The sequence below is a fragment of the Hypanus sabinus genome, chromosome 7 (assembly GCF_030144855.1).
Source record: "Hypanus sabinus isolate sHypSab1 chromosome 7, sHypSab1.hap1, whole genome shotgun sequence".
NCBI classification, from domain to species: domain Eukaryota; kingdom Metazoa; phylum Chordata; class Chondrichthyes; order Myliobatiformes; family Dasyatidae; genus Hypanus; species Hypanus sabinus.
The window spans coordinates 9,246,382-9,263,163 of record NC_082712.1 but is presented as its reverse complement, the minus strand read 5'-3'; the positions used below and the strand labels follow the sequence as shown (position 1 = coordinate 9,263,163).

Genomic DNA, 16,782 nt, shown 5'->3' with positions numbered 1-16,782 from the left:
CGCTGCCTTGTAGCTTCACCCAGTCATAGAAACATAGAAAACATAGGTAAAACCTACAGCACAATACAAGCCCTTCGGCCCACAAAGCTGTGCCAAACATGTCCTTACCTGAGAAATTACCAAGGGTTACCCATAGCCCTCTATTTTTCTGAGCTCCATATACCTGTCCAGGAGTCTCTTAAAGGACTCTATCGTATCCACCTCCACCACCATCGCTGGCAGCCCATTCCACGAACTCACCACTCTCTGCATATAAAACTTACCCCTGACATTTGCTCTGTACCTACTTCCAAGCACCTTAAACCTGTGTCCTCTCGTGCTAGCCATTTCAGCCCTGGGAAAAAGCCTCTGATTATCCACACGATAAATGCCTCTCATCATCTTATACACCTACTTATCCAACTTGATGCTTTCCAAAAGCTTCTGCACATCCTTTTTCTTAATATCTACATGCTCAAGCTTTTCAGTCCACTGTATGTAATCCCTACAATCGCCAAGATCCTTTTCTGTAGTGAATACCGAAGCAAAGTATTCATTAAATACCTCCCCTATTTCCTTCAGTTCCATACACACTTCTCCATTGTCACACTTGATTGGTCCTATTCTCTCACATCTTAACCTCCTGCTCTTCACATACTTGTAGAATGCCTTGGATTTTCCTTAATCCTGTCTGCCAGGCCTTTTCATTGCCCCTTCTGGCTCTCCTAATTTCTTTCTTGAGCTCCTTCCTGCTAGCCTTATAATCTTCTAGATCTCTATCATTACCTAGATTTTTGAACCTTTCGTAAGTTCTTCTTTTCTTCTTGACTAGATTTACAACAGCCTTTGTACACCATGTTTCCAACCTTTCCCATCCTTTCCCTGTCTCATTGGAACGTACCAATGCAAATATCCACTGAACATTTGCCGCATTTCCTCCATACATTTCCCTGGGAACATCTGTTTACAATTTATGCTTCCAAGTTCCTGCCTGATAGCTTCAAATTTCCCCTTACTCCAATTAAATGCTTTCCCAACTTGTCTGGTCCTATCCCTCTCCAATGCTATGGTAAAGGAGAAAGAATTGTGATCACTATCTTCAAAATGTTCTCCCACTGAGAGATCTGACACCTGACCAGGTTCATTTCCCAATACCAGATCAAGTACAGCTTCTCCTCTTGTATGCTTATCTACATATTATGTCAAGAAACCTTCTTGAACACACCTTACGAACTCTACCCCAACTAAACCCCTTGCTCTAGGGACATGCCAATCAATATTTGGGAAATTAAGATCTCCTACCATGACAAGCCTGTTATTATTACACCTTTTTAGAATCCGTCTCCCTATCTGCTCCTCAATGTCCCTGTTACTATGGGTGGTCTATAAAAAATGCCCAGTAGAGTTATTGACCCCTTCCTGTTCCTAACTTCCACCCTGACACAGTCCATAGACAATCCCTCCATGTCTTCCTCCTTTTCTATGGCCATGACACTATCTCTGATTAATGGTCCCACACCCCTACCTCTTTTGCCTCCCTCCCTGTCTTTGTGAAACATCTAAAGTCTGGCACTCGAAGTAACCATTCCTGCCCCTGAGCCATCCAAGTCTCTATAATGGCCACAACGTCATAATTCCAAGTACTGATCCATGGTCTAAGCTCTCCTGCTTTGTTCATAACACTGCTTGCATTAAAATAGACACATCTGAAACCATCGGTCAGGGCACGTCCCTTCTTGATCACCTGCCTATTCTCCCTCTCGCACTGTCTCCAAGCTTTCTCTGCCTCTTCCTCCATTTCTTCATGGGGAAAGCTTTGGGAGTAAAGCCCGAGGGAGAAATCTAGAGCTGAAGTCCCTCAGCAGTCCTACTCGACATTGAGTTCACTGTTGTTTGGAACCTCCTGTGATGCTGCTGGTACCAAACTGTACAGGTCTCTGTCGTTCCTCTGGGTTCATCAGATGTGTGGAGAGGGGGAGCTTGCTATATGGGGACCAACTTGGCCTCCATACCATACTGCCCAGGCTTGCTTATCTAGACAGCTAGGATGCAACATCCATGGTCAACTCTGACCGATGGAGCCCTCATCTCACCTCACATCATCCATTTGAAACATGCAAGTGGACAGAACTTTGGACCCGAGGGGAATTAAGGCTTTGGGCACAGGTTAGAGAACTGAAGTAGAGGAAGAGCAAATCCACAATTGTGAGTAGCCATGGAGACCCAAAGGATCGCAGATGCTGGAGTTTGGTGCATTAAGCCTGCTTTTGAACAGCAAAGCAATGGCAGCTCTGTAGCTTAGCGGCTAGCGCATGCTTTACAAAGCCAGCGATCGTGGTTCAATTCCCACCACTGCCTGTAAAGAGTTACATTCCACAGGTGTTCGACATTCCAAAAATGTACAGGTTAGAGTTAGTAGGTTGCAGACGTGCTATTTTTGTGCAGGAAACATGGTGACACATGGGCTGTCCCCAACATTTATGACACATTCACAATATGTTTCAGTATTTTGATGTACATGTGACAAAAATATAGCTAATCTTTAACTTTATCTAATTTTTTTCTTTATCTTCATTCTGCTTTCTATTTCTGATACTGGCATACTCTGTTCAACTCTATCCTCAAAGTTAAGAGAAGATGGGAAAGTCCTCAAAATGTTGCAGGAAGATTTGCACAAATGTTTCCAGGGACAAGGGATTTCAGCTACATGTTAAGATTGGAGAGGTTGGAATTAGTCTTCATGGAACAAATAAGGCTGAGAAATTTAATGGAGGAAGACAACAGCATGGCTGGTTAAGATGGGAATGACTAGAAGAAAAGTGATGATTCAGAGATCAGGTCTGGTACAGCAATTCAAATGCACAGGAGTGTAAGAAGCTGCAGAGGGTAGTGGACTCTGCCCGATACATCATGAGCACATCCCTCCCCTCCATCAGTAGCATCCACAGGTGTTGCTACCGCAAGAAGGCAGCTCTGATTAAAGGAGTTGACTCGTACCTGTAATTTAGCACAGACATGCATCATGAGGCGGTGAAGAATGCGAAGGCCAACACAGAGTTCCTGCAGCTTATGAAAAATAGAAAAATCAAACAACTACCATTATAGTGTACCTTTAACACAGGAAAAACTCTACAGTCACTTCATAGGTGCACCACCCAATGCGAATTGCTACTCGCCTATATGGGGAGTGATGGATTAGACTATATAATTGTTACTATCATACCAGTTCAACAATTACTTGCCTGCTTGTATTTCATGTACTACTTACATACATGAAACTGTTTAGCATGTTTCCTTGTGGTCACGGAATGTATATGCCGTTGCTCAGTAGGTCGCCTAAAGGGTACATTTCTTTGCATGATTCTGGAAGTTTCTTTTGGTATTGCATTATTTGAATAGCAGTTATCTGATTGATTAATTCTTATCTACACATTTAAATGCAATATTTCTTACCTATGGCAGAACATGTTGCCCTGCCATCTTTAGATTTTTTAATTTTCTTTGTTCTTAGCTACCAGACTTTTGCAATTGGACATTTCCAATTCAGAATCAACATCAGGATCAGAATCAGGTTTATTATTACCAGCACGTGTCATGAAATTTGTTAACTTAGCAGCAGCAGTCCAATGCAATACATAACACAGAAGAAAAAAAATAAATTAATCAATTAGGTATACATATATTGACTAGATTAAAAATAGTGCAAAAAACAAATAATATATATTAAAAATGTGAGGTAGTGTTCAAAGATTCGATGTCTATTTAGGAATTGAATGGCAGAGGGGAAGAAGCTGTTCCTGAATCTCTGAGTGTGTGCCTTAGGCTTCTGTACCTCCTACCTGATGGTAAAAGTGAGAAAAGGGTATGCCCTGGGTGCTGGGATCCTTAATAGTGGTCGCTGCCTTTCTGAGACAGCGCTCCTTGAAGATGTCCTGGGTATTTTGTAGTCTAGTACACAAGATGGAGCGGACTAAACTTACAACCCTTTGCAGCTTCTCTCGGTCCTGTGCAGTAGCCACCGCATTCCCTTTGTTCCGTTAGTTCTTAATAAAATGATCATGAAACAACAATTTTATAGTTCTTTCTTGACTTCTGAAAGAACCTTGGATGGATCAAAAACATCAGAATCTAACAATAGCTTGTTAAGTGAGTTCACCAAAACTCTGGTCAGAAGTGAGGAATACTGAACAGAGAAACAAGAACTTTAAGGAAAGAACTCTGCAGATTAGGACCTTGACAGCCACAGTATTTGCCATCAATGTTCGATAATTAAACGTGAAGGAAGCAGAGCTGGGCAAGTGGTTGGTTGAGATAACCGTTAAAAAAAAACACAGAAGGGAGCTGAATGACTTTTTATCATTAGACAATGGAAACAAATTTAATGGTGACTTTCAAAAGGAAATGGGAATTAATACTTATGAAGAAAAACTTTTCTCATGACTCTGTGGAAAAAGCAAAGGACTGGGATAATCATAGAGCTAGCACTTAAAGTGCAAAATGGTCTCCTTCACTGAAAAGACATATGAAGATTGATTCTCTGTAGTAAAGCTCTTTATCCAACTAATTAGATAAAGGGGGAAAGCAGATAGGTGGGGGAGAAGGAGTAGAAAACCAGGTGGACAGGTGAGTGGGGGTGAGAACAGCGGAGATGTGGATTGCCTGTAATTGGAAATTCATTGTCCATGCCATTAGGTTGTAAGCTACCTAGAAGGAATATGAAATATTCTTCCCAATTTGGATTTGGCCTTTCCATAGCAATGGAGAAGGATGAGAACAGACAGGCTGGTGTGGGAGTGGGAAGCAGAGTTTAAATGACATGTAACCAAAAGCGCAAGATGTCCATTGCAGACAGAGTTCAAGTGCTCCACAAAATGGTTGCCCTAGGTTTCAACAACACTTCCACAGCTGATCAATGCCCTGGTTAAGCTGTACCTGTAGTCTGATGCAGAGTTTCAGCACAGTGTGAATGCACCAATTACACAATCTCCAAGGAGAGACTAGTTAACAGAGAATTATACTCCCTGCAGCATAGGTTATAGATTTGATTGATATTTTGAAGACTTTGAAAGGAATTGATATGGTAGACAAAGAGAAAATCATCATGGAAATCATATTATAACTGAAATATTGATCAGAGAATGAGGCCATTTGGCCCACCACAACCATGGCAGCTGAAATTGGAACTTAAGTTAAACCCACTTCCCATGCCTGCAGGTCATGTGTCTTCAGGTACTTTGTAAATGTGGTCTACTCAGAAAAAGGCCTTGGGATGGGGACCCAACCTTAATGATGAGTGTGAAGGACCAGTCCACTTTTAAAGATTCATGTATTCCTTGAGTATTTTCCATACCTCTTTCAAATGTCAGTCATGTACTAAAACCAGGACACTGTGGAGATGATGATCAAAGGAGCATCTGTCTAATTGTAATAAATCAGAGACCAACCTTTGAGTTTCCTGTACAGTGAGTGTTGGATGGAGTCAATTCCAGTGCCGAAGATGCCCCACAGTGTTTCAATACCAAAGTCTTGAAGCAGGGGGAAGTATCTGTGGGTTCCAACAACCAGCCAGCAATCCTCGGATCAAATATTTTCCAGCTGCTGGCTGCAATGAAGCATTAAAGGTGAAGATTGTGGTGCCATTTTTTGGCAGCTATAGACAGTTATAGCATCATCATAGAGCAATCAAAGGTTAATTAATGATATACAGTACACAATGCCATACAACTTATAACACAGATTTATTGTCTTAAATATCCCAGCATGTAACTTCTGCCCTATTTGGGAAAAGTTATGGTGACCTGAGATAAATTTATTATCAAACTATGTACATACATGTCACCAGACAGTACCTTGAAATACATTTTCTTGTGGGCATTCACAGAACAAAGAAACACAATAGAATCAATGAAAAACTATATACAAAAATGGACAAACAACCATTGTGCAAAATCAGACAAACCAATATGCACATACAAAGAACGCTTTTAATAATAATAATAAGCTGATTAAAAATAATAAATAAATAAATAAATAAATAGATAGATAAATAGATAAATAAATAGATAGATAGATAAATAGATAAATAAATACAGATATAGATATATACATACGTACATACTGAGAACATGAATTGTTGAGTCCTTGAAAGTGAGTCCATAGATTGTGGAATCAATTCAGACATGACGTGAGTGAAGTTATCCACATTGGTTCAGGAGTCTGATGACTGCATGGCAGTAACTGTTCCTGAACATGGTGGTGTGGGACCTAAGGCTCCTGTATCTCCTCCCCAATGGTAGAAGTGAGAAGAGAGCTTGACCTGGATGGTGGTCATCTACATGGAACAAGGTAGAACTCCCAGTTCACAGATCAGACAGTCCAGCCTTGGAGATATCTCAACAGTTTTGTGCTAACTTCGTCAGAATTGCAATTAAAAAGCACATTCTTCATCACTTTCATGCTTGCCAACAACTGTAGTCACCTCTACATATTCAATGTCACCATCTGGGCCGTGCCATCTTCTCATGGCTACCATCAAGAGCTACAGAAGCCTGAAGTCTCACTCTACCTGGTCCAAGAACAGCTACTTTCCTTTGACCATTCAGTTCTTGATCGACAAACACAGCCCTATCACCGTAGTTTAGCAATAGTGTGGCCGTTTAGATCTCTTTGCCCTAAAACAGACTGTTTTTGTTCTAATTGTGTTCTTTCTTGTAAAAAATGGGCATAGTTGATGATTTTCTTGTGAACACTGCTTATCGGATGCTGTGCCCGAGATGCTGCTGTAAGCAAGTTTTCCATTGCACCTGTGTACACATGTACTTGTGCGTGTGACAATAAACTCAACTTTGGCCTTGAACCTTCAGTCTATGTCCTCAAGTTGTAGACCACTGCAAATGGTTTCACTCTATCTATTCTATCAAAATTCATGATTTTAAATACCCCATCAGATTCCTTCTCAATCTCTTCTATTCCAAAGAAAATATCTCAGCTTCCCCATTTTGTTCATGTAACTACAATCTTCCAATCCTGGAATTATATAAATGTCTCTTCTGCAATATCTCCACAATCTTCGCATCTTCATCAAAATAAGTCATCATAGATGGACATAACACACCAGTTTTGGCCGTACGGTGTTTCATAAAAGTGGGTCGAAACCTAACAAACAAGCACCATGACCTCGCTGCACCCAAGGTGAGTAGGTCCCTTGCCATCAGCTTTGCTATACACAGCTGGCATCTCGATTCCACTTGACTTGGCTGAGATGGACGCCTATCTTCTTGTGTGCTATGCATTTCCCACTGAGGACTGGAAAGGGATGCAAAGGTCTTTACTAAGGTTTGTCCCAAGCCGCTCTGTGCTCTACAGCAACATGGCCTGCTGCCAGAAGATCATCAGCTTGATGAAAGATGCACATTGGCCTGCATGAAACTTCCATTAAAGGTTGTTGTTCACAAGCGAGTGCTGCCTACTGGTATGTCACACGGTGCAGGAGCATATACTGAAGAATGCACTGAAGCTTGATAAGGCTGCTGCAACCAGACAATGAGAGGCTGAGTCCTGCATAACTCCTGCACACTGATGGAACACTAGGGACATTAATATGAAGTTAGGGAATGTCCTGAATTTCTTGGTATAGTGAACGAAGGATTGAGGCACTATTTGCATTTACTGTCTACATCTTGAACTAAATATACACTATTTTCTAAAAGTAACAGATGCTGGAAAAAGGATTCAATGGTCTTTGAAGAATTCCATTGATACAAAGATTCTCTAACACAAGATGTTGGAAATCTTGAGGAACACACACAGAGTACTGAAGGAATCTGAGAAGTCAAGCAGCATTTATGGAGAGCAATGTCGACTGTTTATTCCTCTCCACAGATGCTGCCTGATTTGCTAAGATTCTCTAACATTACTTCGCTTGGTTTTGTCTCTTTACCATTTGTTTTTGCACTAATTCAAATTGCACTACCATCTAGAGTGGCATTTTGTGTAGTGGTCAGAGCAACACTTTATAACGCCAGCCGTAAGATCAGGGTTCCCTTCCCAATTCTGTCTTTCTTTGAGGAGTTTGTATGCTTTCCCTGTGACTGTGTGTTTGCTCCAGGTGCTGCAGTTTCTTCCCACATTCCAAAGACGTACAGTTAGGGTTAGTGAGTTGTGGGCATGCTACGTTTACGCTGAAAGAGTGGCGACATTTACAGGCTGCACAGCACAATCCTCGCTGATTTGATTTGACACAAAAGACACATTTCACTGTATGTTTTGATGTATATGTGACAAATAAAGCTAATCTTTATCCTCAACCAACACACACAAAATGTTGGTGGAACGCAGCAGGCCAGGCAGAATCTATAGGGAGAAGCGCTGTCGACGTTTCGGGCCGAAACCCTTTGTCAGGACTAACTGAAAGGAAAGATAGTAAGAGATTTGAAAGTAGTGGGGGGAGGGGAAAATGCAAAATGATAGAAGACTGGAGGGGGTGGGATGAAGCTAGGAGCTGGAAAGATGATTAGCAAAAGGGATACAGAGCTGGAGAAGGGAAAGGATCATGGGACGGGAGGCCTCGGGAGAAAGAAAGGGGGAGGATTTTGTAAGCTCGGAGATGGAGCCGGCAGAAGAAAAGTTCGGCATCATGGCGTACGCAGAACTCGCTGAGATGTGGGCGAATTTTATCTTTATCTTTACTTTTGCAACATCCTGGTGTTTTGCACTTGTCGCTTTATTTACTGTATTGTTACAATGTAGTAACAATACCCAGTGAGCTTCATGCAAACGATGAATTTCATTGTACCCTAGTGTATATGACAATGAGTTAATCTATTTGAGATAAAACTATACTAATTTTCATTTTATTTAAATACAGCATATTTTATTTTAGTTAGAGATACAACATGGAGACAACAGCACAGTAACTTCCAACCTAAGAAGTCCGAGTAGCCCAATAACACCCATGTGACCAATTAACCTACTAACTCTACTAACGTACTAACCTACAACTCTGAGACGGATAAAACCAGAGCACCCGGAGGAAACCCACATGATCAAAAGGAGAATATACAAACTCCTTACAGGCAATGATGGAATGGAACTCGGTCGCTGGTGCCGTAACAGCATTAATCTAAACACTATGCTGCAATGCTGCCCCTAATCTAGTCTAATCCAGATGACAGGTTGCTTAATACCTCTTTTTATCATTTTTGTTTTATAACTTTGCTCAAGCTCTCAGGTCTTTTTCAATTGATCTCTTAAATTTAAACAATCTCCCTCAAAAGATAATTGGCATGCCAGCATTTTTGAACTACGCTCCTGAAGTGGAATTCAATACCTAAAACTATAAGGGATGCAGTCTCAGTTGACACTTCAAGATTCAAGATTCAAGATTCAACAACTTTATTGTCATTCCAACCATACATCAGCTCTGCAGGGCAGAATGAGACAGCGTTTCCCAGGGGCAAGTGCAATCATAACATAACAAAAGCAACAATAAATAGTAAAACACAACAGCGACATGTCGGTTAAAATCAAGTTCTAAGTGTCCAGTACAAGTTAAAAGTGTCCAAAGCAGAGTCAGGTAGAGCAACTATTTAGCAGTCTGACTGCCTGATAAGGAAGCTTTTAAACACCTGCTCAAAACCTATTTATTTAACCTTGCTTTTAACTACATCTTCTTCTCTTTTATTTTCACATTTATTTTTATTTTTTATTTTCATTATGTAAAGCATCCTATTGTAAAGCAGTTTGAACTACATTGTCTGTAGTTCTACAATTAAGTTATTATCATTGTTATTGTAATTTTTTTCTCAGCTCAGGCTGGTAAAACCTGAGGTACAGGCCCTGCCAAGCACATTCATTTCTAAGTTACTAGAAACTATTCTATTCGTGTTTAGGATTGTGTATTTTAAAGCAAGATTTTGGTGAATAATAATCATAATTATTATAATAATTATTATTATTTGTTGTTGTTGTTATTATTACTTTTCCCAGCATCATCTTTCTCTAATTCTGCTCCTCTGAAGTGCCTTAGTGCTTTTTCAAAATTCAAAGTACATTTATTATCAAAGTATGTATATATTATATAACCTTGAGTTTCAGTTCCTTCAGGCAGCCACAAAACAAAATAAAACCCAATAAAAAAGAAGACCATCAAACACCCAACGTGCAGAAAAAAACACATCCTACAAACAATAAAAGTAAGCAAATAACATTCAGAACTTAAGTTCACAAATGTGAGTCCATTGACACGAAACCAGCAGCCAGCCAATTCAAGAGCTTGTTAATTGCAGGCTGTAGCCTCCGTTCAGCACAGAGATGAGCAAACCTTGCAGAGCAGTGAGGTTTACTCATCTATATAAATGCAACATTTTGTCCCTGTAAAAAATAATGTTAATTGTCCAACAAGCTGAGCACAAACCCAGCATCAGATCCTGTATCATTAACCCTTATTGTACATCTTGTGTCCCACTGTACCTTGTTTCCAGCACACAGTGTCTGCAGCATAGTGAAGCACTGTCTGTAGCAGATCCTTGGCCTTAAAAGCGACAATGCAGCCTTTATGATTCATTATCTGAAGCAGCAGTGCCCTGCAGGCAATAAAAGACAATCACTTGTCTGTTATCAATGCTCTATGTATGTGGCATTTTATCCACTGAGGTAATAATGATGAGTTTAATAATGTTTAAAACATGGCAAGTCGGTGTCACAACTCCAGACTGTCAATAAGAAACTACAATCAATGGAGGAACATTCCCATCGGGGAAGAGACTACACAGAATCCACGCTGGGACCACTAGACTCAAAAACAGTTACTTCCCCAAGCTGATCAACACCTCTACCCATTAACCCACCCCACCTTTACATCCACAACAGCCACTCCTCTCCGCAGCCCCTCAGCACCCTTCATCACCCCGTGCACCACCACTTTACACTGACACTCCACATCTCATCTCTGCACTGACACAGTGACTACCTGTGTTTTCATATGCCCAGTTTATCATTTCCAGTCAATCACCATATGTTCAGATACTGCTGCACCAAGGGTCACTTCATGCTCATACAATCAGTCTATGCATATAAGCTGAATCATATGTACCCACAGCTACTTTTAACAGTTTGTACATTATATGTTATGGGTTTGCTTTTATATTTATGCATATTGTGTTTTTTTGTGGGGCATCAAATCCGGAGTAACAAATAATTTGTTCTCCTTTACATACATCTACTGAAGAATGATAACAAACATCTTGAATCGTGCACCTTGAGCAGTTGCTGTGGTGGGGGTGGTTACAGTCACAGAGTCATAAAACACTACAGCACAGAAACAGCCTCTTCAGTTCATCTACTCTGAACCAAACTATTAATTTGCCTGGTCCCAATCTGCACTGGACCATAGCCCTCCATACCCCTCCATCTATGCCCTATCCAAATTTCACTTAAATGTTGAAATATACCCCATATCCACCATTTTCACTAGCAGCTCATTCCACACTCACCACTCTCTAAGTGAAGCAGTTCCTCCACATGTTCCCTTTAAGCCTTTCACCATTCACCCCTAACCCATGACCTCTCACTGTAGTGTCACCCAACCTCTGTGGAAAAAGCCTGCTTGTGTTTACCATCTATACCTCTCATAATTTTCAGAATCAGGTTTATTATCACCAGCGTGTGTCTTGAAATTTGTTAACTTAGCAGCAGCAATATAATGAAATATATAAAATAGAAGAAAATAAATAAATAAGTAGACAAATTACAGTATATGTATGTTGAACAGATTAAAAATCATGCAAAAACAGAAATAATATATACTAAAAAGGTGAGGTAGTGTTCATGGGCTCAATGCCCATTTAGGAATCGGATGGCAGAGGGGAAGAAGCCATTCCTGAATCACTGAGTATGTGCCTTCAGGCTTCTGTACCCCCTACCTGATGGTAACAGTGAGAAAAGGGCATGCCTGGGTGCTGAGGGTCCTTAATAATGGACACTGCCTTCCTGAGACACCGCTGCTTGGAGAAGTCCTTGGTTCTTTGGAGGCTATTACCCAAGATAGAGCCAACTAAATTCATGACCCTCTGCAGCTTCTTTCAGTCCTGTGCAGTAGCCCCTCCATACCAGACAGTGATGTGGCCTGTCAGAAGGATGTCCATGGTACATCTGGAGAAGTTTTTGAGTGTATTTGTTGACATACCAAATCTCTTCAAACTCCTAATGAAGTATAGTCGCTGTCTTGCCTTCTTTATAACTGCATTGACATGTTGAGACCAGGTTAGGTTCTCAGAGATCTTGACACCCAGGAACCTGAAACTGCTCACTCTCTCCACATCTGATCCCTCTATGAGGATAGGTACGTGTTCCTTCGCCTTACCCTACCTGAAGTTCACAATCAGCTCTTTCGGCTTACTGACGTTGAGTGCAAGGCTGTTGCTGTGACACCACTCCACTAGTTGGCATATCTCATTCCTGTACGCCCTCTCATCACCACCTGAGATTCCACCAACAATGAATTGAATCATGTACTCATATACATGAGGAGAAAAAATCTTTACATCACATCTCCACCTAAATGTGCAATTTATAATAATTTATAAATAGTATGTACAACAGGATAGTCAAATATCATGTAGAAATACAGTTGTGTCAGCATGAGTTAAGCAGTCTGATGGCCTGGTGGAAGAAGCTGTCGCAGAGCCTGTTGGTACTGTTTCCCGGATGGTAGAAACTGGAACAGTTTGTGGTTGGGGTGACTCGGGTCCCCAACGATTCTTCGGGCCCTTTTTACACACCTCTTTGTAAATGTCCTGAATATTGGGGAAGTTCACCTCTACAGATGAGCTGGGCTGTCCACACCACTCCCTGCAGAGTCCTGCGATTGAGGGAAGTAATGGTTGTATCATCAGCAAATTTATAGATGGTATTTGAGCTATGCCTAGTCATGGGTATAGAGAGAGTAGAGCAGTGGGCTAAGCACACACCCTGAGGTGCACCAGTGTTGATCATCAGCAAGGAGGAGATATTATCACCAATCTGCACAGATTGCTATCTTCTGGTTAGGAAGTCGAGGATCCAATTGCAGAACAAGGTACAGAGACACAGGCTCTGTAACTTATGCACTTTATGCAGTCTAGTGTAGCTTTCTCTGTGTTTTTTTTATTACGCAGTTCAGTCTAGTTTTTTGTGCTTTGTCATGTAACACCATGGTCCTGAAAAACGTTGTCTCATTTTTACTATGCACTGTACCAGCAGTTATGGTTGAAATGACAATAAAAGTTACTTGACTTATCGATCAGATTGTGTGAATGATGGTGTTAAATGCTGAGCTATAGTCGATGAACCGCATCCTGACATAGGTGTTTGTATTGTCCAGGTGGTCTAAGGCAGTGTAAAGAGCCATTGAGATTGTGTCTGCATTGACCTATTGTATGAACTGTCCACCACATCCCCAATCTTAGTGTCATCCGCAGATCTGTAGATCCAGTTTACCACATTATCATCCATCTAGATGACCAACAACAATGGGCCTCTGCCACACCATCAGTCACAAGCCTCCAATCAGAGAAGCAACCATCTACTACCACTCTCTAGCTTCTCCAGAGTGGATGAGATAGTTTATCCAATCTACTACTTCATCTTGAATGCCAAGCAACTGAATCTTCTTGAGCAATGGGACCTTGTTAAATGCCTTGCTAAATTCCATGTAGATAACATCCATTGCCTTGCCTCCACAAGATTTCCCAAAAATTTCCTTGAAAAGCATGACATACTATACACAAAACCATGTTGACTATCCCTAATCAGTCCCTGTCTAGCCAAATACTTAAATATCCAGTCCTCAGAATACCTTTCAATAACTTTCCCACTGCAGGTGTCAGACTCACCGGCCTATAATTTCCTGGTTTATTCTTAGAGCCTTTCTTAAACAACAGAGTAACATTTGCTATCCTCCAATCCTCTGGCCCATCACCTGTGGCTAAGGACCTTTTAAATATCTCTGCTAGGGCCCCTGCAGTTTTTGCATGCCTCCCACAGGATCTGAGGGAACACCTTGTCAGGCCCCAGGGGTGTATCCACCCTAATTTACCTCAAGACAGCAAACATCTTCTCCTTTATAATCTGTATAGTTCCATGACCTCACCACTGCATTGCCTCACATCCATACACTCTATGTTTGTTCCTGAGTAAGTACAGATGTAAGAAATCCATTTAAGATCTCAACCATCTCTTTCAGCTCCACACATAGATTACCACTCTTATCTTCCAGAGAACCAATTTTGACCCTTGCAAGCAACACACACAAAATGCTGGAGGAACTCACCAGGCCTGGCAGCAGCTATGGAAAAAAGGTACAGTCAACATTTCGAGCTGAGACCCTTCGGCAGGACTTTGCAATCCTTTTGCCCTTAATATATCTGTAGATGCCCATAGGAATCTCCTTCACCTTTTCTGGTGGAGCAACCTCATGCCTTCTTTTAACCCTCCCAATTTCATCCCTAGGTGTTCTCTTGTATATTTTATGCTCCGGAAGTACCTCATTTGTTCCTACCTGCCTATACCTGCTTTGCACCTCCTTCTTTTCCTGAGGCAGTGCCTCAATATCTCTCAAAAACCAAGGTTCCCCAAACCTGTTACCCTTGCCTTTTATTCAAACTCTATACTCTCAAAATTTCATTTTTGAAGGCCTTCACCAAACAAGTACACCTGCATCAGAAAACAAACTGTCCCAATCGACTCTTGCCAAATCTTTTCTGATATCATCAAAATTGGCCTTTCTCCAATTTAAATCTTAACCCAATGACCAGACCTATCCTTTTCCATAATTACCTTAAGACTAATGGAATTATGATCAACAGACGCAAAGTCACACGATTGTGAACCAGGCCCTGTCTCATTCCCTAACAGGAGATCCAGTATCATTGGAACTTCTATGCACTGATTAAGAAAACTTACTTGAACTTCTTTGAACCACTCTTTCCCATTCAGCCCTTTTACATATGGGAGTTCCGGTCAATATGCGGGAAGTTAAAATCACCTACTATCACGTCCCTATGCTTTTTGCAACAGTCTGCAATCTCTATAAATTTGCTCCTCTAAATCCCACATACTGGATGGTCTATAACATAATCCCATTAACGTGGTCATACGTTTCTTATTCAACACACACAAAATACTGGAGGAACTCAGCAGGCTAGGAAGCATTTATGGAAAAGAGTACAGTCGACTTTTGGGCTGAGACCCTTCATCAGGACTATGTCACCTATTCCTCATGTGAACCCATAAAGCCTCACTAGATGAGCTCTCCGCTCTGTCCTTACTGAGCACTGCCATGACATTTTCCCTGACTAGTAATCCCACCCCTCCCTCTTTAATCCCTCCCACTGTATCATGTCTAAAACAATGGATCCCCAGAACAAAGAGCTGTCAGTCCTGCCCCTCCTGCAATTAAATCTCACTAGCAGCTACAATGTCATAATTCTACATGCTAATCCACGTCCTAGGGCCATCTGCCTTTCCTAAAGTACTCCATGCATTGAAATATTCGCAGCTCAGAACATTAGTCACACCATGCTCGAACTTTTAATCCCTAACTTTGTACGTAGGCTTCACATCTTTATCCCCAAGCATTCCATTATCTGCTCTAGTGTTCTAGTTCCCATCCTTCTAATTTTTAAATTATAAAAGAGAGGAGTGGCCATCGTTGAAGTGGGGGCTAGAGTCAGAGTGGGACAGAGGCTTTGACTCAAGAGGCTTCAACAAGAAGAGACTGAAGGCAAAGAAACAGGTAATAAGGGTAGGTTTTTCCTTTTGTTTTTGCTGATTTGGTCTTGGTTGCCCTTAGTACAGTGCAGGCAGGATGGCAAATATGGCAGTGAAATGCTTTTCCTGTAGGAGGTGGGAATTCATGGAACCTGATGACTACACCTGCAGGAGGTGCAGCCAACTCCAACCCCTGAAAGACGCATTAAGGAGTTGGATGAACTAAGGATCATCTGGGAGGCAGAGCAACTGATAGATAAGACTTTTGAGCAGGTGGTTACATGCAGAGTGCAGAACTCAGGGAGTATATGGATGAACGCCAAGAAAAGCAAAGGGAGAAAGAGTTCACTGCAGGGCCCCCCTGTGGACATTTCCCTCAGCAACAGGTATGCCCCTTTGGATACTGTTTGGGGGATGACCTATTTGGGCAAGGCAGCAGCAGCCAGACCAATAGCACTGTAGTCGGCTCTGAGCCTCAGAAGGGAAGGGTGAAGTCAGATGGAGCAATAGCCGTAGAGGACTCAATAGTTAGGGGGACAGATAGGAGATTCTGTGGCAGCAAAAGAGACACTGTGATTGTGGGTTGCATTCCAGGTGCTAGGATCCAGGATGTCTCTGAGTGGTTGCAGAATATTCTTGAAGGGGAAGGGTGGGCAGCCAGAGGTCATGGAACATATTGGTACCAATGACATAGAAAGGTGAGGGGTAGAGCTCTTGAGCAGTAAATTTAGGGAGTTCAGAAGGAGGCTGAAGAGCAGGACCTCCAGGGTGGTAATCTCCGGATTACTCCCAGTGCCATGAACTAGTGAAGGTCAGAACAGGAAGATAGTGCAGATGAATGAGTGGCTGAGGAGCTGTTGCAAGGGGTAGGGTTTCACATTCTTGGATCATTGGAACCTTTTCTGGGGAAGGGGTGACCTGTACAAGTGGGTCGAATTGCACCTGATCTGGAGAGTAATCAATATCCTGGGAGGGCGATTTGCTAATGCTGTTGGAGAGGTTTTAAATTAGATTTGCAGAGGGATGGGAACTGAAGTGAAGAAGCAGAGAATGGGG

The 16,782-nt window shown here is 41.7% G+C and overlaps 1 protein-coding gene across 1 annotated transcript in view; it reads right to left on the bottom strand.

The window, feature by feature from the left end:
* The window catches only part of poln (polymerase (DNA directed) nu), a 283,259-nt gene that overhangs the window by 243,735 nt on the left and 22,742 nt on the right, over positions 1 to 16,782 (bottom strand). Inside the window, exons 3-5 of the mRNA XM_059974013.1 lie at positions 10,450 to 10,562; positions 5,499 to 5,581; positions 2,977 to 3,045 (exon numbers count right to left, since the gene is read on the bottom strand). Coding sequence (XP_059829996.1) covers positions 2,977 to 3,045; positions 5,499 to 5,581; positions 10,450 to 10,562 — 265 coding nt within the window. The remainder of the gene's footprint in view (positions 1 to 2,976; positions 3,046 to 5,498; positions 5,582 to 10,449; positions 10,563 to 16,782) is intronic.